Genomic DNA, 23447 nt, shown 5'->3' on the forward strand with positions numbered 1-23447 from the left:
TCAGTTCTTTCTGTGCCAGTTGATGGTGGAGTGTCACATCATACAGTGTGCAAAAAGCCACTTCATCAAAGGAAATGACTTTATTTTGAACACTCAAAACCAGTGCTCAGTGCACATAACCACTCTGATGGTTTATGATACAAGGCATCTGGCAAGTGACTATGCTGGAGGAACTGGAAACTGTGTTCAGGAAATCTCAACAGCTGCTTCACATGGAGAGAGAGTCAGAGCTCAATTGTCTGGAATATTTCGAAGACAAATTAAGTTACTTCCCGTTTCACTCAAGCAAGTGCAGATCGTCTCGTGGTGTAGATGTTTTTAAATTAGTTGTCAATTTGAAACATCTTTCCAAGTTTTATTTCCATGCAAGCTAGTTCGCGTGTCTCTGCCCCTTTACCTCTGGGTGTGTGTGTAAAGGAGGTGTGCGCTCGCAATTGTATTTCTTTGTAAACCTTGTTAAAACTAAGAACAGTAGAACAAAGATGCCGCATGCACAAGCGGTTACCTTTGTTGACCTCCCGAACAGGAGAGTCGCCCTGCGCGCCGCAGCCGTTGCCTAGCTATAAGCTCTCAGATACCAAGTGTCCTCTCCTAGCGAGTCTCTTTGCTTGGATAGTAAGAGCCAAGGGAGCGGACTTGCGTGAAGTCAGCGGAAACAATCCTTCCGCCATCTATTACCATTCAGAAGAGACGTGGAGAGAAGACAGCTGCTGCAAAACGTTTTTCCTGGTCGCCTACCAACAGACTGGAGGATATGCCAATCATGTGTAGATGTTGTGCGACTTCCTTTGACGTCACTTTCCAATACTTGTTTGAAAAAACCCTCAACAAAGACAAAAAAGTATTTGGCAACCCTGTGTGCCCTGCAATCTTTGCTTTTACATTTTCTGGGTCCAAAGCTCTCTTTTGTCCGCCGCCAGGGGTTTGTCAGCAACCTGGAGATTTTAACTTTAAGATGGACAAGTATAAAAGATTTGAGTACATTCGGATGTAAGGAGTAAAAGTATTCTGCCAAGCGAACGTAAATCGAAGTAAATCTTTGAATGTTCTCGTACGTCGACTGGTATGTCGACAATTATACAGTAAACATTATTTACTACAAGCAACGCTTACAGATGTTACATAAAGATAAATAAATAGTGATTCGTGTATTTAAAGGCAGCACACAACTTATCGCTAACCAAAACTACATCAGAGCCACTACGGGAGCCGGGATGACCCTAGTGGACATAAACACGAAAAGGGAGGTAATTGTTAGCATCGATCGCTGTACAACGAGCATTGAGGTAGCGCTCTGCACGCTTCTAGTTAGTTCCCTTTATTTTCCGCTGGTCGCTGGCTGGGATGTTTACGAGTGGAGGGGCAAACCACGGTAGGCATCTCTACGGTTCTGTGAGCAATGAAGCACTGCCTCCAGTGGGTAGTCAGCCCAAGAAGTCAAGAAAAATTAAAATCTTATTCCTCGTGTGGATGATGCCTGGTGCTGAGCGATCGGCGTGTCATATTATGTCAAATAATTAGGACCGAGCTAGGGTGTGAGGGAGAATGTAATGCCTTGTAATGTCTCAAATATGAACGCCGAGATTATGCATTACAGATTCCAGTACAGGTTGTCCGGACAACGGCGTAATGTGTTCTGTCATCTCGTTGGCTCCCACGCATCCCACTTACATACACGATCAAAGCACACACACACACACAAACACGCATGCACACTCTATCCTTTACTTTCTATGTTCTCCTCCGTTTTTTTCTCTCTCTCTCTCAGAGAAAGCTTCTACCAATCAGTAGCCTGCTTCGCGACACTCACAGAACTCCAGACGAGAAAGTTTACGAAAACTAAGCAAACGCCTGCGACAACTTTAAGCTCATCCTGGGCATCTGTCAAATACATTTTTGAACCTTGCTCCTGCAGACGAGTGAGTAATGCAAATCGACCAACAATTCACGAAGAACAATTGCCCATTGCCTTAGATTTAGTGAAGCTTGGCAAAGATACCTAATCTCTCTAAACTTGTCTCCTGGACACACACAGACACGTGCACGCCTGTTGGCTTAGTCATGTAGTTGCCCTTACGTCTTCAATTTTGGAATTGCTTCCACCATTGTCACTAGCGTTTGTCGAGTCCCTGTCTTATTAAATTTAGCTGAACACTTGGACGGTGAGAGGACCGAAATATAAAAAAATACTCCGGAAATTCAAACTGAATTTACTCATCAGCCCTTTCGCGAGGCATCAGCATTACTGTTCACCAGTGGGAGTTCCGTCGGAAAAGGGAAACATTTTGAAAACCATTAGCCACAAACACGTGTGTCTGTGCGTCTGGGCGTGTGTTTTGTGCGCATAAGTGTGGATTGGCGGGGAGAGGAGTGATGGAAACGAAGATAACAAGAAAAAAAGACAATGTGTCAGAGAGACAGAGTGTGTGTGAGAGAGAGAGTGCGGGTACACGGTCACACACGTTTGCAAAATGCGTGTACTTGTGTAACAAATGGCATGACCGTTGTACCGGTCGATCCAAGAAGAAAACGAAATATATGTTTAGAAGGATGCAAGTATTGGTATCTAAAGAAGTCCAATGCCTTCCGTTTATCTCTACGGTATAACTTGTCAGTGAGGCATTTTTCGTCGGCAGAATCAACAGTATGTGAATAGTCAACAGATTGGGGATACAACCCACCCGAGTGGAAGGAGAACGACAGGTGGCCAGAGGGAGCAGATTTACAGGCAATTTGTAGGGGATTACCTCCACACGCAGACCTGTTTTCTCCCATGCCACGAGATCCATTTTGTGGAACTGCCAAGCAAGAACAGAAAGGTCAGTTTGCCAGACTTGCTTCGTGAAACACGCTCGCACAGCTACCATATTCTCACTCCACTCCACCCACCCACCTCTTGCCTCCGACATCTTTAATAAGAACCAAACAGTCTAAAATAATTCAGCTACTGAAATGCAAACAAAGCGGTCATCTGGTGTGGCAGCGCTCGAAGGCATTCACCGCCGCCATGATGGCTGGAAATCTTTCAAGGATGGATCAGTCCGCCTTCATGTGTGCATGAAACCAAGCCATCCAACACAATCGCAGCATTGCCATCTTTAGGTCGCTGTCTTTAGGAGGGAAGGAGGCACATTATCTTTAAACCCGTGGCATCATGGCTAAGATAGCCACGGTGCTGTCAAATATTTGATGTATTTCAAATAAAGTTTGATGCGGATACATTTTCATTGCTCTTATCGACGCTCTTGAATGTCAGCTATTCCGAATTTCCATTGGCATTTTATCTCCTCTCAGAGGCATTATAAAAATAATAAAAACCAAATAAAACTTATTGCTAGGCTGCAATTTCCAGTTTTAAGGACACTACTTTTGAAATAAATAAAAACAGACGAATGAATAAATAAATTGCATTTTTATTTGGCTCATATCATGAGCTAAGCTGAACACAGACACGATTTTCAAAGACTAGAATATTCAGAGCTCGCATGGAATAACAGGTTTCTAATATGCATAATGCAGCCAGACAGCAGAAATGGAATTCAGAAAGCGTCGATTTTGCATTAATTTTTTTCCTTTTGGCACAGGACTATCTGCAATGGTGACATCGATATTTTTTAATAAAGAATACATTTTTGTGCATTCTGTACTTATCATTAAGAATCAATACTGCCCTTCCTGAACATAAGTGTCCTTTTCACACTTGCTTGCTTGTTTTGTCAGTAATTTAATGAAATGCTCGAATCTATGTTTGTCCTGAAACGCAGTTTTGAGATCGTTATGTACACACCACATGTTCCTGGTTCCCACGGTCCGTGATGCGCTTCACAATCTTCGTTTTGAACTGCAAATGTAGATGAACGATAATCTTTCTTTATATTTCTGTGCTTCATTCTTTGTAATGTGTTTTTGGGTCTGTGGCTGAGGTCATAAAAGGTGGATAAGATTCAATCTTAATTCCCTGCGTGGAGATCATGCGTGCTGAAACGACTCAGGCAGCTGGTGCATGGTTTCCTGCGTTGCCTTGGAAACGAAGCCACGGGACCGGCAGAAGCCCGCGTCCTCCGTGTGACAGTTTGTCGTCTGCATCGACGATTAGGCGCCTTACAATCCCATTTCTGGGGATCAAAGATAAAGTCTAACTCCCGAACACAAGGAATGTTCCATCTCTCCCATATATATATATCAGAGGAGCATGCATGCGCGCGCGCGCTCGCACACACTGCACAATCCTACGCCTCCGCAAGGCCTAGGTTATCAGACAGACCGCCTCATTTACACGCAAACAGATAAACAACAAAGAAATGTTCATCTTCCATCCGTTCCATTCGGTAGATAAAGACCTCGTTCCTTATCCACAGAAGAAACAGGAAAATAATAAAAAAAAAATTCATTATTCGATAAATAATTTTAGAGTCGTTATTAGTTCATCACCTCATCACTTTTTCGTTTATTGAATTCGTTTATTGAAGTCTGCTTCGCGAGAAAAGCATACGCGGCTCATTTTATATGACATAACTGTAGTGTACCATGGTGTTTACTCAGTTCTAGAGATCAAAGGTCTTTTAATATCTTTCATTCCAAATACCGCGAGACCAGCGCACACTGCACATGAAGTCATCGCTCGGTGGCCTCTCACACACTGAAGCACGAACTCATACAAGGTCCGCAAGAGGACCAGACTCCACAACGACTAATGCATTTTAAATTTCGACCGTTGTTGAACCTTTGCTTAAGAAGGCGGTCAGAAGGTTTTAGGGAAAATTAATTTCGTAGGAGTGTGTACAGAACTACCGATTTTTTCCCTGGTGAAAAGATTTGCATGTACACACGCACACGTAGGGGAGGTTAAATATATTTCAAAACAGGATTTCCTCCATGGCATGCAAAAAGTCATAAGCAAAACCAGCCATTGCAACAGAGTGTGAAATGAGAACGCACATCACAGTTGGGGAAGCATAACCCATTTCTTATATCAGTTTCCTATGTCAGCTTTGCCGTCGAGGTTTGTCAAATCTTGTTTTCTCTGGGCACGACCCAGAAAGAGAAAAAAAAATCGGAGAAAAGTAGCCTTTAATATGGCAACAGCCGCAACGTGCAGAAAGGATTATGGCGGGCAACGAGTAGCACGTGCTGTCCTAAATCCTCCAGCAGAGTTTCAGACGACAGACTGACAGATGACCGAGATCAAAAGGCTAACATGTGAACCCAGCTAGTCATGAACGTATATTTCCCGTTCATTACTGTCAAGCGTCCGTTCATCTTGGACCAGACGACGGTCAACAGTGTAGGAGGCAGAAATGCACACGATGTTTAGTTAGAAAATTGCTGTCTACCCCAGCCATAGACAGTTCTAACTTGACGTCTCTCTAATCACAGACTGCTCTCATTTTATCTCTAGTTCATTAGCCAGCCACAGCAGATAAAACGAAACGAAAAGGTTAAAATCACAATATAGGGTGGTATTTCGTGAGTATTTCTTACAGTCATACAAATGCCCGCAAGCTCCCACACCGGTTGAAAGTTATGAGTGTGACGTCACCAGCAAAGTGATATCGGGTGGGGGGGGATGAGGTGGGAAGGAGTAGATAAGGACTGGCAAGTACATCTTCAAGTGTGTCACCACCAATACAAAAAGTAATCTATGCAAATATAAATCCAGAAATTCACTAGCGAAATCACTGCAAACGATTTTGTTCTGGCCATTACTATCGCTGTTTTGATGAAGACGCAAACGATTTTTTTCCTGGCCTCATCTGCGATATTTCTTTTAAGAAATTCATTTTAAAAAAAAATACGGAAAAATACAAAAGGTGAAATGTTAATGGCGTTCGCGAAGCTGCAATGATCCCGCACGTTTGTTGCTAAAAATAGCCGGCCACTTCCTAGCTCCGTTGTGACCGCCATCGCCACAGCTCAGTGGCTACCGCCAGCAGACGACACGGGATCAGGACTTGGGCATCGGCATCAGACCGGAAAGGGGTAGAAGGCGGGATTGTTCTACACAGTAAGTGTAACCCGGAAGCGCACAGAAACGGTCGATAGCCATCTTCGTTGAGCCGAGACTTTGGAGGCAAGAGCTGACAATGTAGTCTCTGTAACACAAAAGTGAGTTTGTGTGGCAACCAACAACTGTTACAAAGAAGTTATCATTTGATTCAGTCATAGCATGAACTTCCATTTTTCTTCTTTTCGCGGTCATTGATTACTGTACATTATGGTTAAAAAAACCCCAAAACATAGATTATACCATTTTCTTCTTTTCACGGTCAGTGATTACTGTACATTATAGTAAAAAAAACAAAAAAAACACCCCAAAACATGGATTATACCAAATAGGGCAAGAGAGGCTTTATTCGACTATTATTAGTCTGATTCCTTCCCCAAATTTTATGTATATTTGTACACGAAATAGGGGGTTGGGAGTGAAACATGATTCAGTCTAAGATTGCAGACCTGGAGTTATCCTCAAAAAGAATCAAGAGTTGTGTGAGTCACCGCGGTGGGATGGCCAGCTATGGAGATGTGCAATGTAGGGCAGGTGCTGATGGACGCAGCAGCTCTGCACGCGGAACTGACAAGATTAAGACGAAGTCTGCTCCAACCCCTCTCTTTTTCTGATGTCATCTTTAAAGTGAAAGTCTACAATCGAAAACGATTTGTTTTTTATTCAGAGAAGCGTTGCCTGGTTACCCGCTCACACATGAACAGTTGCATTTGGTAGCCGGAACAGCAGCCTGGAAGACAGCACTCTTCAATTGACTAATACAGTGACCAATGAAATAACTAACAAAGGGAAAGAAAGATAGAAAAGTAAAAACAAAAACAGGTTTGCGTACGTTCTTGCATGCTGACATTGTCGATGTTTTGACTGATGTGACCCAGGATGAGGTTATGACTGGAAGCGCTTCATTAACAGCTAGTCATAACAAAAGGACGGCCAGGCTAATGTTCTTCGCGGTGCCTTGAAGATATCATCTGCCACGTTAAAAATAGACAGTCTCCAGGCTTCCACCAAGAAGCAAGTTCACAACAGCCCATTAGCAAAGTACTGAATTTCATGCCGAACCCGAAAAATGACAAGGAACGATTATACCTGGATATTCGCCCTGAGTTGACTTCCCGTGCTTTGACGTCCGTACTAGATAGCAAAGATGACACTTTGAGCTGAGAAATCATTCATCGCCATCGCGCAGAGATGAAATTGAGATCACGTGGTCACATTATAGTGTGTGGGAGAGACAGAGGAAACCTTAGTAACCTCACAAAAACCTGTCCATTTAGAACTCCACATTAAATATTGGTCGAGAAAGACCAGAAAGTTTTAGTATAAATACAGGTTACATTAAATGCAAACCATAAAATCCCTGTATAACCCTCAGTCTTATTAAATCTTTCTGGTATTACACTCACTGACCTTGACTAAATACTGTGAGTGTGAAGAAAAAACTTTCTGTGGTTCATGATGTCGGAAAAAACTAGATCCCTAAGGATGTGGACAGTCCACAGATCCCAGCAACACTGACGCCAAAGGGAATTATATACCCCAAACAAATTCCATGACTGATTCGGAGAAATCGAAACAGGAGCCAGAAAAACCCTCATTGTAATCTAACTAAAGAGTTTCCAAGACTGTTGTAAAGACTCTGGTAGCAATGCCTCAAGGACCTTTGAACTGTCTAGAACTCACATGAAAGGATGGCGCGTATGTCCAGCAGTAAGATAAAAGACAAAGTAATTTGTTCACGACGGCTTCTACCAAAATGGCGCAGAAGTAGCGAAGTGCACATGCTTCTGCTTGACATCGGCAGAACTTTGCCCCAGTCTTTCAAGCAGACAGAGGTGGCAGAAGATCACCTCCCTTGCGAGTGCGGCAAGCGCACCTGGTCCGCCAGTTGCATGAACAGCATTCCGAAACGATAATGTCATAGGGACCTCACAAAAAATGCCACGACCTTCCACGACAGGCAACATGTACAGCAGAGCTCAGCCTGGTATTTGTTGTCTCAAAGTCCCTCTCACTGAACACATTTGACTTACACCAAAGCCCTTTCAGACCTTTGACTCTACATGTATTCACGGAAATGCATTGACGAATAGTTTTGGTAGCAGTACCAAAATAATTCAACATGTAGCTGGTTAAACTTACTGTCAGGACCAATGCCGAATGGATAACAGCTATCAAGAAACACCTGATCGCGAAGGGCTTTTTTGGGATCAAATAATTTATGACTCCATTTATTTGAAATGGACCTAAACTTTCTAACAAATCTTTCAGTCTTTAATGTAATGACTTTTCCTTCTGAATCTGTACTGTTTATAAATGTTGTCTGCATTTCATAAATTTATTATGGTCCTATTCAATCTGTGAGTACTGAAATGTCAATCTGAGCTAGCCTAAGGGTTGCTCAACAACAGCTGGACTTGCAGTTATTTATACTATTTTCTGTTCTTGATCGAGGCAAGAAACAACTGTGTTAAAAAATTATCTAAAGAGCTGGATACCTTGAAATTTATTTCTTAAATTGTCTCACGAATGAGCCCCGCTTTCTCCAAGAAAACTGAGACATTAACTCTTTACTTTCAACTTTCTTCTTCATTACAGTCCTGGATGGTTGAGATCGCCAGTTGACGACTAAACAAGTAAGTGCTCAGCTCTCTTCACTTTCTTCATCTTTGCTCGACCTGAAGATGCCACACGAAGCGCAATGGAACTTGATCGAAAGGTCATCGCCTCACGGACAAAATACAAGAACGTATAAACACACACAAGAAATGGGGAAAAGGATTGGAGACAGATAAAGAAGGAGCTAAGTGGCAGCAGGCAAAGGGGAAAGGGAGAAGAGGAAGTCTCAAGCGAGGCCAGAAGTGACACCACATTGTTGCCTCGGAGCAATGCATCATAGGGGGCGCGGGCAGCGGTGGTCAGCAACTTGTCAGGGTTGACGCTCCCTGGTGGACTGGCCAGCCACTGACCTCCCGTCTGGCTCCGCAAACTTCGAACTCTGGATCACTGACCGATCGCAATCAACACAGGAGTGGGAATGGAAGCAGCCGTAATTAATCAGTCTGCGAAATACTTGCTTTCCAATGCTGGCCACCATCTCGTCCACAAGGGAATCCATCTACTTCTTCCCGTCTCCTTCTGTATATCGGAGTGCGGGTGGGAGCTTGCATGCGTGTACGTCAGCGCACTCCATCATGCTTGTTTGTGTGTGGAGACAACAGTAATGACACTCACTACTGTTTAGTCATCAACTCACAATAACGAGATGCCTCTCATAGGTGCGCACTGAGCGCTGTTCGTTGTAGATGTTTATTTCCTCGCTTTCCTTCTTTCGCCCGCTCTTATCTCGTCTTCTCTCCAGGTCCCAAAGGCGAAGGTTGAAATCATTCAGCAGCTGATATAGCAGTCTATCACTCTCTGTTAGTCACTCTCTCACACACACAATCTTCGTGCATGTCACTCTGCCATCTCATCTTTTTACTGCGGTTAATTAGTCCCCGATGGTTATCTGGTTGACACACCAGCTAATACCCGGATGTGACTGGATGGGAAGACTTCTGTTCACGAGCTACCTGTATACGTCTCAGGTTTTCTTCCTCCCATTCGTCGCTGTCCATCGCGATGTTCTGATGCTTTTGTAAAATACTTATCATCTGGTGACAAAATATTCTCGACCTCCTAACTCAAATCTCAAGCTCGGATGGATTGGCTTCATCTCCTCAAGATCAGGGATACTCGTTGTTCCCGAAAACACGAATTTCCTCTCAGCGGAAGCGCACGTGTTTGGGTCATGAACCAAACGGGGATCGCATGGAAAGAGTTAGAAAACATGCTGGTGATAATGCCCGCACATGTCGTCTGGTAGAGATTGAAAGCCCTTAGCGGGCTCGTAAAAATGTCACAGACAGATGAGTTTTTCCTAATGGAACTTCCAGCACGGACTCCGGCTTACATAGGTGGAGGCTTTCGACATCGTCTCTGCACTCGTCCAGAAGAAGGTTGACACGATGACCCTACTATCTCAAGGGGATGGGGACGATCCAATCTGGCAAAGGAAGACTCGTAAGGATAATATCCCAATGGCACTCCTTTCCTTGGAAAGTAAAGCCATGCAAGAATTGTGCTTAGGTTGTAAAAATGTCCTTACGATTAAAAAAAGCAAAAAATATTTGTCTCTGGGGATCACCGGGATTGAACCAAACTATCAACTACGGCACAAAGAGCAAAAAAGTGATATCTACTTGAAGAAAATGTATGTTTATTTAACCTGATTCATTGTGAAAATTTTTTTTTCCTTTCGAAACTTTACTTGTTTACCAGTATTTTTATTCTGTGGACGCTGGTGCTGTACGCTGTTGGAGGAAGAAAGTATAAAAGGAGTTAGGTAAGTCTAAAGGTCGTATGAGCAACACTACCAAGGTGAATAGAAGCAGCAGAGAGAAAGAACTTTTGCGCAGCACAAAAGGCCAGAAACTATTCAGAGACCGTTAAAAAAAGTGACTGCAGACATGCTACAAACTAACGTTCCTCTCAACACAACACTCTACCGATGACATCAGCCGCCAAGTAATCTTACGGTCAGACGACAGACAGCTGGATGGTGCAGATATGTCAAAAGATTGATCATGCAAGAAAATGGATGTCGACGACCTTAGAGTCCTCCCAGCAGTCGCCCCGTCATGACAGAATTGAAGAGCCGTTAGCAAGACCCCGGAGCTAATCGCATACAATGTCTGGTGTGGTGACCTGCCCCTGGCAGTTACCTTTATATATGAATAAACCCTTGCAAAGGACCTTGTCCTGTCTCAGAACCTTCCTGCTGAGATTACAATAGGCGCTTTTTTAAATGAGCTTCTGCGCAAAGAACTGCGCGTGGGCCGATTGTTTTCAAATACCTGTGAATGCGACAAGTACTTTTTAGCCCTGACCACTCCTCCTCGTCCCGCCAGAAGCAGATCTGAACGTCTGTTGGTATTGACAGCCATCCGCAAGCAGCCATTGCACTGGAGTAGGTCGCATGGCGTAACGGTTCCTTTTACGCTTGATTTCAAATCAATATCTAACTGTTCGCTAACATGAACCTCACGTAGGCTGGTTGAAAAGAACGCAATGCACGCACGCAAGGGTAAACAGAGACATGTTCAGACATGTTCTTGACGGAGCTGGAAAAAAAAAGTGAGGTCAGAAAAGGTCAACGTGTGCGCGCTACATCTCACCATCCTTGATCACGCACACAGCGGCATGGAGTAGAAGCGAGAAGTAGAGAAAACGAGAAAAATTAGATGATTGAGGTGGCAGAGAGAAAGAGTGGGAGGAGAGAGAAAAGGAGAGAATGGACGTGGGAGGAAACAGAGAAAGAAAGAGATAGGAAAATGGCCGGAACTTCTGTTCAAGCATTTTTTTTCTATGAGAAGGGTTATCTGATGCTCTCCCTTGCTGTAACATGTCCACAGAGTTCAATCACTTAGCGACAGATGCCACAGTTCGTGACTTTTGCCAGCGCAAACACCTTATTTATACAAGTGGACGTGAGACATTGTTACAGTATCACTGCAGTAAACGATCAAACCAGCGGTAAGAAGAAATATATAAAAGCAGAGAAAAAATCAGACGCAGACAGATTGACCTTTGTCCTACAATGAGGGAAAAATACCGTTAGAAAACAATATAACAGCAAACAATGGTAGAGAGCTGGAAGTCAAATGTTCTGCTAGCACGCATTCTGTTGTCAGATATTAAGTTTAAATACCATCAACTATTTTGCAACACAAATACATAATTATATAATAATGAATACGGCAGATTGAAAGGAAATAGAAATAGTAGATGAACAATTCCCTAGGCCTTGCAGAATTAGAGGTAGACCTGCAAAACAGGGACGCATTGAACAATCGCACGACCTTCTTCAAGGCGAAACCGGAAACTTCCAGCAACGGGCCTTTGGGAACTCCGCTAGCGGGTTTTCATAGAATTCACATCTGCGACGGGGATGACACCATATTGCAGGCACCCTGAGCTGCTAACCCGTCAAACGACTTCGTTAGTTGTTGTTTGTTTAGTTTTTTTTCCGTTCGTCATATCTCATCTAGCACTTTGCTCTTTAACAGTATTTCTCCATTATAGAAGACTTCCTGCAGGCAAACTGCAAGAGCACCTCATCTAGCTAATGGTCTACATCCATGATTGGAAGCGACTAAAAAAGCGGCTTACTGCGGATGTAATATGCATCTACTGCAGGACAGAAATAAGGATCCAACCAATCTCTAAATGTGGACAGACATGGCAGAGAGAAGACGACGATACTATTTACAGGCTCGTCACCCCCGTATGGTTTTCACAACTCAACGCAAGCTAACTGCAGTCTGTGTGTACTTTGGCAGAATAATTGTGCGTCTGTGATGAGGAAGATAGCAAACAAAGCACAACTGGCGTTAGTTGAGTATGTGCATTCAGCCCTACGCACATGCGCACCAGTTGTTGCGCCGCCATCTTGATGTAGACCCGACATTTTCTCGGCCGTGCCTGTGCGTGCAGTCCCTGTCAACCAACGAGCGGTTGCCTCTCATGCATCACAGATGAACCTCGTTGAGACTGATGTTTTCCACGCCGGTCACGACCTTCGGCACCGGAAGCATGTGACACTTGATGGACAGTAACCGGAAGTTGACCCACCGCAGACCTTTCTTTCTCTTTTTTAACTTTTTTCTAGCTTCCTCTGCTTCAGTTCGTAGCGATCCTCTGCCGATTGGTGATTATTAAGCTTCACTTCGTTACAACATCTGAGGGCCTAAGCTGGCTGTACTCGAAAATAAAATCTTTTGCAGAGAAAAAAAAAGAAAAACGGACTTCAATTACTATTCGTACCGTTTAATATTCGTATCACAGGTCTTTGGGACAGAAAAGACATTTCACGAGCGAGATTTGCATAAATATCTGTCAGTCGTACCATTGGGAGAAATGACTAATCCTCGAATCTCTGAAAATAAACAAAGCTTCGTTGTACAAGCAATCTCGAACTGTTAAACGTCTAAAAAACAGCTGTAAGGTTGTTACTTAACATTTTGCTAGCTTCATGATTAACCATATTAAGCAGCCTTAATCCCCATTTATGCTTCGATGTTCTTTGGATTTTTATGAAATGATAGCAACAGTAAATTAAAGGTAGTCTCTTAATCTTTCAATCGTTCGGGTATAAGATATTAGACACCGCACTCAAAGGTTGGTGTTCTAGCCATTAACCTTCTACCGCTCGGTAATATAAAAGGTACTTAGTTTGGAAGTAAAGGTAATGGGCAAAATTTAAAGAATCTTGTTTGGACTGTATCCCAAACCCCAGGTGTCGCTTTGTTTCGAGTTGCGTTTGCTGTGCGTCCCGCCTAAGGCATGCATAGGTCAGGTACTCCAACAGCAGGCTATACTTGTGTCTCACCAGTAAATTTATTTTTGGTTCGTTTTCTAGCATAAATAGATGGAATTTCCTAACATGCTTCCGGGCATATCTTCAAGATTAACATACAATATTTTGTAAAGATTATTTTGTAGATTGAATATTTTTCTCTTATTAAATTCAAATGTTCGTGACAGATTTCAGCACTCAGGATACATCAATTCTCACTCACATAAGGGACACTTCGACTAGAAAAGGGTTACACACAAACCAGTTTGCCATTAATTTGTCTCCTTTTATTTAAAAATGGAGGGTGTCCCCGGAGCTTGGAGAAAGCAGAGATTTTCAAAAATTACAACAAGCGTACATTGCGGTTTAGCACCAAACATTAAACTGTCCAAACCAGAAAGCCACAGTGAAAAGCCGTTGACGGTACACTTGCTGAAGGAAGAACTTGCAGAGATCACAAGGAGGCCAAACATACGTCTTATGTGTATGTGTAGGGAGGAAAGGGCTAAAAGACAAGTCAGACAAGTAAACCAACGTGATTCCTATCCAGTTACATGAAGGTGGCACCTGTCAATAACTATGTTTCTTATCTTTCATTCTGGAATTATTTAAGTATTGAGTACAAAGTAAAAACATGCATATAACAGTAAAACATAAAAATATTCCCGAAAAAAAAATGTCGGGGATGTTGTGTCACTGGCAACTAGACTTTCTCGGGTTTCAGTTTCATTCATCTCTGTGGACCTGACACGAAGCTGTTTTCAATCTACCGTCAGCTCGTCGCCGATTTTGTCACCAGGCAGATCAATAGCGCGGCAGACACCAACATGTGACAAATGCCTCTATGCCTGTTGCTCGTCTTACACCAGTCACCACATGTACAGTGTCACGTGCATTGAACATAAATATGTCTGTTTGTCATCTTCTGAAGTTCGTACTTGCTCTCAAGTCATTCGCGCTCTCAGACGTACAGGAGGACAACATTTTTGCCTCTGTGTGTATGTGTGCGTGTCCGCGCGAATACGCACACACTTCGAGTGTTCCAGCGAGATGGCCTACTATTTCTTATAAAGTGACTCAAGCCAGCCTTTCGCAGAGAAGTGTCAGGAACAGACCGAGGTCTGGGCTTCTTGGGAATTGCAGAAATTTGATTTTGGCGTTGTGGGCGGCGATGGCTGTGTGAGATGAATACTGATATCAGACAAGTGGGGTCAGGGCGAACCACGGCAACAGCGGCGTTCCACACGTAATCCTATCAATTATTTAATTTCTGCAGAACGATCTTATCCTAGTGTTTTTCAGTCAAAACAAAATCAACGAAATACTTCTATTGTGTGTGTGCGCGCGCGTGCATGCGTGCACGTATGTGCATGAACGTGTTCCTATCTCAGTGCGTGTACTCTTAGAAGAAGCTGTGCTTCGAACTTCTGACTTGATTATTATGTTACTTTTAGTTTACATTGTTTTATTTTATCCTGACCTTTATCTTAATATTTGATCATACATGAAACAGGTTGAAACTGTAACCCAATGGATACTTTAAAGTCAAGTATGCAAGAGATTAGAAAATCAATTGAAAACCTGTTTTTTTTTAAAGCACGATTCAGATATATATATATGATTGAAACGTTTCAAGACTGAAAACAAAATAAGGCAGGGACAGAATTGATTGTTCATTTCCACCACTACCACATCATCATCATCAGACCCCCAAGCGCTTTCTCATACACTAGCTAAGAGTTCCCGCGTTTCACCTGGTCTCCGCCTACATTAGAATTCTCGTTATCACCTAGTACTTAAAAAAAAAAAAAAAAAAAGCCGTGTGCGGTGTTGGGGGAGAAAGGTGCGATACAATTCCTCCACCCCCCTCCACCACCCGTCAGTTTTTAACTTCATTTACCAGCTTTGAAAGAAGCCTGACGACACCCGTAATTGATCTGCTCACAGAGCGGCGAACACGCGCGTTTGCGCATGCACCTGCAGGTGAATAGCGCGAGAGACAAAGTGCAGCCTGGCATGCCCGCCTTTCATCGCCGCCATCGATCTCACTTGCTAAGCGGGCGTGAGTCATGGTGACACCCACAGCGTCGGGAGACCAACAGGACGCCATTTTGGCAGCTAGCTTTCCCAACATGGCCACGCGTCGCGATGTGTTTTGTCTGCAATTTCTTTCACGCTCATAGCAGAGCTGAATACCTAGAAAAAAAATTGGTAGCAAAATATCCCAGGAAATCACTGTTATTTTGAGGTGTGGTGCCAATTGTTTTAGCAATCTGTGCGAGTTTAGTGGGAGGATCAGTTGTTTTGTGGACGCTTTTTAAAGCACAAGCTAATCAGAGCAATTTGGTTGCATTAGGTTACAGGCCTGCCTGTGTGTATGAATAGATTTCATTTCGCTGGGCAGTACAGGTTTCTTTTTCTTTTTTAATCATTTCAGAGTCTTCTACTTTCCCAATGATTACGTATGCTCGAAGGGAGAGTTCAAGGGTCACATTCCCACGAATCAAGACAGCAGGGAGATAAAAACCAATTAGCGTCTCTTCTTTTAGTCTTCTTCTCAAATAGATGTGAAAGAAACTGAAAATATAAGCATTTCTCTTAGCTATTACATGAATTACAGTGACAGTATGGCAGTAACAGAGATCTGTAGTATTGGATATAATAACATCGCGTTCAACCTTTAATATAATCACACTGATACAAATGTTCTACTGTATATAATGATATTGTTGCAAATCTTTTGTGTAAGTAACGGAGTTAGTTTGGCCTTACTGTCATGTCTATGTACAGAAAAGGTTATGTACTCTCGTGTAACCCAGCTGTAGTCAGTAGTCACAGTCGACAACTACCTTTAAGCTTAAGTGACAGACAAGAAGGCACGCCTTCCAGCGAGTGTTATTGACTGGGACTCCCCCGTACTTTGCAAGGTCTTTACTAACCCGCTTTGCACCTAATGGGCTTGGCTCCACTTCAAGGAACCTGAGAATATCTCCTACTCAGGGGCTAGGTGCATAACATGTTTTCTCAAACATAAAACTTTTCTAAAGAATCAAATTTAGAAACGATTTTTTTTAAATCGCTTCTATGCCATTTAGTCTGACTTGAGCAGTTTTTATCTTATATTAAAAAAAATTAGCTTTAAAAAAAGATCTAAAATTGTTTTCTGCACTGTGTTTCTATAAAACTTATTATCTAGCTGGACCAACCCCCAGGGAATTTCCAGATACGTAACACACTCACAAACCCTCCACACGCGCATTCCATCCCCACCCCTAATTGTTTTTAACTTCCAAATATCATCTAGAGTATTCTAGACAAACCTACAGCACTTTGATATACCCCAAGCAACTACATCTCTTTCTTTTCTGTTTGAGACAGCACAATATGCAGTACTGACGACAGCATACAGCATTGCTGAGACAATGTTCACCAGCATCATCAGACAGCTGTCTAGTCTAGCCACATGGGCAGATGGTACCGCTAACAGAACAAAATTCAAAACAAACAAAAACAAAACCGAGATTGATACAAAAAGAAAAGAAGGAAAGATAATAATAATACAGCACATTTTCTCAGCACCAGCAGACCTCAAAGAGTTTTGCAGACACACCGGTGAACAAGCACTCGCGCTTTTTTAACGGTAAACATCAAATGTACAGTCAAAAACGCACGCACTCGGGTTTAAAGTTTTTGCAGACAAACATTTTTCTCTACTGATTGTATACAGTTCAATGCGAAATACTATTTAACAAGTTTTGCGAGAGTACGCACCCTCCCACTTCCGTTCTACAGATACAAGCATACCAACATCGAACAAAAAGGTCAGCACACAGATGTCAGGATTTACATGGACTACATTATGAAAGATTCAGCATAAAGGAGACCTGCAGCCATAATTAATTGGACCTTTCTGTGTTTAAAAGTGGAATCACGACTTTGACCTTTTTCTGTGTATGGCGATTTTAAAAAAACGAGAGAGAGCTATTCGCCGAGATTTGTGGAAACAGCATCCTGCACCAAACTTTATCTAGTCATTAGGAAAAAAAAAAATGTCACCCCACTAGACCTTGAAGACAGTTCCGTATGTACAGTGAGAAGAATTCAATGCTTGTCGGTCATATATGAAGCAATGCTGCTGAGTCCTATAAATTTCCAATTCGAAATCTCCAATTTGATTGCTTAGACCAGACATCTGTGATAGTGAGACTGATGGATACTACTGATAATCAGCGGGTAGGCGACACCAGATCGCTCAAAGACATTCGGGCAGGAGGAGTTGCCTGGTCTGGAAGCTTCAGCTTTGCCTTACTTCACTGGTAAAGGGAGAGAAATACAAAAAAGTGCGTGTTGATAAACTGTGCATCCTCTCCTGAAACCACTAATCTTGCCTTCCTTTCATAAAAATATGTATATACTTTTCTTTTCCGAATTTAGTTATTTTCCTTTCAGTACACAGCAATTTCCAAAGAAAGAAAGTCTGAAGACAAATGGATTTCCAGTGTACAAAATCTTCTCTGTCCATCAAGTGACAATGTGACAAAAAAGAAGGAGAGGTTTTTACTTTAACACTTGCTCAACACTTGTTGCTTCTTGTTCAGACAGTTCTCTTCTAAATCCACGTGTGGGTAAGAAGGAAGGACGAAATAGTTATTCACATCCTTCAACCAATGAAAATGTAAATGAAATGTAAATATAATGACGAGTCATAATCGGACACATCTTATCCATATGCCACTTTGGCAAATTTTTTACATAGTCACATATCCGGCAATAGGCTAATAAAAAGTTATTTCTGCAGTTTGAGGTCCATTTGTCCTCCACACAACTAACTCTGTTCCAGAAACACCCCCTTCATAAGAACGGAGTCTACATACTTAAATGACTGCTTCTGCACTTTAAAGTTAACGTTGCTTCTTGTTCAGTTACTAAACATTTTTTTTTTCAGAAAGTGTCGTCTCACAATGTCTTGTTATAGTGGATCTGGCTGTCAACGAAGGAGTTCCTTCAAGTGTCACAGCTGTATCCTGTTGGGTGCGCAAGCTGGTCGATAGAACAGCAAAATCTCGTTTCCCACCATTTTCAGTGCGTTCGTTTATGTGTCATACTGTACAGCCATCATATTAGCAACGAGTAGCTTGCAGCGCTACATTCTGGTGCTGATGATGATGGCAGTTCTGGTCAAGTCACGTAGGCGCCGAGATCAGGTTCGGTGGAACGATTGCTCTGTTGCAGTAGTATGTATGCTTACGCACACGAAAAAACTCGGTTATCCTGTTAGCATTAATCTATGATCTTAATGTGCTGATATTATGGCATCATTATTCTATTTGCGCTGGTCCAGCCATAGATATCTTCATGGCGCATCGTAGAGAAAACGAAGATACATTGCCATATTTTACAAGGCATAATCGCTTGTTTATAACAGCCCTGCAACAATGGGACACCCGACATTAATAATGAACCTGACTTTGTATTTAACAAGCCATTATTTCTACTAAAAACAGAGGTCTGTAGATAAGACTCCGCAGCGTTTGTTAATGACATGATTTCATATACTCTGGTACAGAACCGCAAATACTCAAGAACCTATAATATAATAATTCCACTAATGGAGCTGACATTACCGTCTTAGAGGGCACCAAAACACATCAACAGTGATTTATAATCGTTTTTTTCGTTCTTAGTTTTTCTTTTCTTTTTTCCTTTTTTGTTTTGTTTTGTTTTTGTTGTGCGCTTTGAGCCCGCCTTTAATGGTGGGGAAAAAGCGCTATACAAATTCAACATATTATTATGAATTTTTTTTCACCCAGGCCTTTTTTTCCACTTAACTGTTGTTGTCCTCCTTATCAAGGGTGAATAAAACAAAATGTTGTCTTTATTTTGTGTTGACGACAATGTTTGCGTACAGGGTTTTGTAAATCCGTTTGTCCTCTTACACGAGAATCTACCACTGCTGGTGTCTGGCGAGGACTTGGGGTTCTCCAATTACGGGACGTTGGTAATGAAGCCAGAACAAACTGAGAGGTCTGTGCAGACTGTAGGTTTTCTCAAGCTCGCGGTGTCCCGAGCTACAACACACTTCTTTTCAATCATTGGCCTGGCGGTGCGTTCCGAGGAAGCTGCTCCAAGCGATCGATAATACCAAATCGGTTGTGGAGCTTGGTGACGTCAGTGTCTAAGGGAACACATGTGAGTGACAGTTGTTTCATCACACTGGGGCTGAAAGATTGTGTTGCTCTCAGCTCAACCACTCGGCTGCCAGACTAGTGACGGTGCAGGTGAAACAAGTCATTTACTATCACATGTCCCTTGGGGCTGAGCCCAGACAAAAAGTACCTATGGAGAAATATAAGATGACTGAAATTTTTGATTACTTTTGCAAAGCAATGTCGGATATTGTATGTTATGTCCGTGCGACCGTTTGATAAAATTCAAAGTCATGTGTTTGTATTCATACTTCAAAAAAAAAATTATCTGAAAGGTGTGTCCTCAACGTTGATCACACGAACAAATAATTAACTTTCATAAAGACGAAATAAAGTAAAGCGAGCAGCTCTTGATCTGTAGCTGCTTCACGGGAGAAGTATGGGCAGTGTCTTGAACGATGCAAACAGTCCCAGTGAACCACCACGTCTGTATGCAAATTGGGCACCAGAACCGACTACATCAGTCAGTGCCTGATGAGTCACAGAGCAGCTACAGGAGAGACTCAATACCCACACTCTATGTAACCAGACGCGAACCAAAACAAAGTTTTAAATACTGGTCATCGTGAGGGACCTACCATTTTATTTTGTGAGGAAACAGTTATCAGCGCATCTGTCCAATACAATACATCTTCTCTCTCTCTTCTTTCTCTCTTTCCTCGCTTCCCTTCCTTTCTCCTCATCTCTCATCTGGACCAGCGTCTTCATAAATAATAAATCGACGAATCGATCAATTTATGCTTTAACTCAAAGGCAGTGAATCAACTAGACAGACAGAGATGGGTCGCTGAGGGTCGTGTCTGTTCACGAGCAGGATGCCGATGGAAGACGGGTCACGTGCGAGCGCTATCGAACACAAGCAAGCACATGGCACGGCTTGCGGCATTGATCCACTTAACTGGGCTGCAGTAACAGCGCCAGTAACACCCTCGGCGGGAGACCACGGTTTGTTTATGACGAACTCTGCAACCATCGACAAGCGATGGAAATCAAACTACAGGCTGTTGGTGATTAAAACTTAATGGGCAGCACGCTATATAAATAGCTCGCTGACTGTATGTTTGCGGGCGTGCCCGAGCCCCGTTCATGCTGCAGAAGACGAAGGGAGGGGTCGGGACAGCCCCGGCAAGTCCTGTGCATGATGGACTGCAATGACGGTGACGGGGAAGAGGCGTAAAAGCCCAAGCCTGGGTGATTCATCTCTTCCATTTCTCACTCCTGGACATGGTCTTTCCAGACTTGATGTCGGTCAAAGAGCGAATATTTCTGTCCGATTTCCTCCGCTAGAGGGCGCTCCACTGTGCTCTTTCTTGTCTCGCCGTGTTAACGACGAGAGAGCGCGCAAACAACGGCTGCTGTTGCTTTTGTTTATTATTATTTATCCGCTTTTTGAAATATTTTACGACAAAAAAGTTTGAAATGAAGATTCTAATTAAATCTTATAAGCAGGTACAAGTGTACAAGGGCAACTTGTGCCCACACATTCAAATAAGTATTTGTTTCCAATGTCCTAGTGCTATTTACACACACACATGTGTTTACACTATATATATATTATGCATTGTATATATATATATAAGCTTAATAAACATATGGGGAACACTTACATACGTTCACAGAGTAGTCATTATTCTTTAAATCTTTTGTTTATTTTTTTACTTATTATCATTTTATTGCTAAACGTCAAAATAAACGCCTCCAGGACCATCCACTAATACGGTCTATTTCATTTAACATAAAGTATTCCTTAGCTATGACAGGCGCCGCATTTTAAAATCCCGACCATAGGTTTATCCAAGGACCGAAATTTATATAAACAGACGTGACCCAACAAAAACCAAAAACGTGGAATTTATTTAATGCACAACGACTTTTAGGACAGCGAGATTTTTTTAAATCCGGTTCTTGTTGTTTTGGTTTGCTTCGATGTCGGGATGGTAGGGGCTGGAATAATTTCGTTATCTATAAATTTACCAGTTTTATTAATGTTTTTATATTATTATCCTGCTCATTCAATAACTCATTCAATAACTCTCATTACTCCTCTCATTCAAGTTAACCCTTTTGCCATTTCCTTTCTCAATCATCTCTTAAAAGCATCAAAAGTTGAATCTGATGGTCACCGTCTTCATTTCGCAGTTTTACATGATTTAATGCTCTACTTTCTTGGCGTCACGCAGTCTTGTAATCGTCACAACAATAAATACAGATAAATTGTACCAAAGTGTACTAACTAATGTCAGCAGCCAGTGATGCTGGTCTCGACAGATGTCACTCGCTCTTCCTTTCTGTCGCATTCACCAAAGAAATCTTTCGAAACTGACAAGACAATAAGCTTGCAAGACAATGCGCAATAGACTCACTGCAAACTTCGGGTATTGAAAAATTAAAAGGTGACGATCTACTCACAACATCTGCATGTATTATGTCCTTGTATAAAGGACCCACAGTTCATCCAACAGTTATCCAACTAGCGAACCTAACTCATTTCCAGTCGTACCGATTCCTTCAGTGCTGTTTAAACAAAATCAACTGTGTGCCCTTGTTCGTGAGACCGATTCGTGGATCCCCCGATCAGGGATCTTTAGCCCTGTCTTTACACAGACCCCGTACCATATGCAGCTCGGGGATGCAGGATATTCTTTTTCCGCAAACACATTTGCTTCCGAAAATGTGGATATACTATTATTTCAGAGTCCCCAGCAAAGAGATTATTTCCGGTTGTGGCATGATATTCAATGACTAATTATGTGCCATTAAATTGAAACTGTGATAGATGAGGTAAGATGAAATCGAAATATATTAAGATATGGATCGAATAAACCAATGACAAGTAACGAGCCTATGTAATACTGTGAAACATAACTGGCAATATGTCACTGTTCTAGAATGCCTTTAATGTGTTCTATGGTGTTCTACAATCAAACCCAAGTCCGTCTTCGCAGCACAAACACTTTACCGCAGTTTGGAGAGCTGATGTGGTTCGGCATAATGATTATGATAGCAATTCTGAACAAGAAATCAAGGGCCGTATTCTTTAAAATTCTGTTCATGGTGATTAAAATCTATCTTATTCGTTCAAGTCATTCTACTCGGCCTTTGACCACCACTGGGACATACTCTTTTATCCACGGTAAACTTTGCCGCGTCATTTCCGGCGACTGGTGTCCATGCGCTGGCAAGAGATGCCAGGATTCGCACCACTGTTCCCTTCCTTTTAGGAGATGAGTTTTGATCGCACCCAAGCAGTCAAGACGCACGATTCATTAAAGCGACTGTCTGAGTCGCAGGCCCACACAGTCTGTGGTGGATGGATCGTGTTTTTCCTGTCTGGAAGGAGAGGCTCTTTTATCGACTAGCGTTTTCACCGGAATACCAGAAGCATGACTGACAGTTTCTCCTGCATGCTAGGCAAATGCCCTTCGTGCACTATGTTTCAGTCCTAGTAATAACAGTTGAAATTAACCTGAGGCTTACCTGTGTGAGTGAAGACATAGTATGGAAAACTGCTAAATCCGCTGTAGCCAACGGTATACAGGCAGACTAAGGCCAGCTGGATCAAGCTCCATTTGGAAGGATTTGGGTTCCAGTCCAACTCCATCGCTTCAGACATTATCTGCCCGACGCAGGGTAGAAATGTTTCGCCGTGGACAAGTTGCTTTACTATAAAACAACAATTAAAAAAATTATTGTTATGATTTCCCGGAATGAAAGTGCCTAGGCCGCTCCAGTTGTGCAGCTAACAGGATGCATCTCACAAGCACCGTGTCCTAGCTGATAGCACCGGCTCAGTTCAGGTCCAGCAGACGACACTCCGCCGCTAGGCGCCAATCGCCGGCAT

General features: G+C 42.6%; 1 protein-coding gene across 1 annotated transcript in view; it reads right to left on the reverse strand.

Annotated features, from left to right (window-relative positions):
• The window catches only part of LOC112564700 (sodium- and chloride-dependent neutral and basic amino acid transporter B(0+)-like), a 57712-nt gene extending 34265 nt beyond the window's left edge, over positions 1-23447 (reverse strand). The window contains exon 1 of the mRNA XM_025239706.1: positions 23084-23447. Within this exon, the coding sequence (XP_025095491.1) occupies positions 23084-23219 (136 nt within the window). The 5' untranslated portion in view covers positions 23220-23447. The remainder of the gene's footprint in view (positions 1-23083) is intronic.

The sequence above is a fragment of the Pomacea canaliculata genome, linkage group LG5, assembly GCF_003073045.1.
Source record: "Pomacea canaliculata isolate SZHN2017 linkage group LG5, ASM307304v1, whole genome shotgun sequence".
NCBI classification, from domain to species: Eukaryota; Metazoa; Mollusca; class Gastropoda; order Architaenioglossa; family Ampullariidae; genus Pomacea; species Pomacea canaliculata.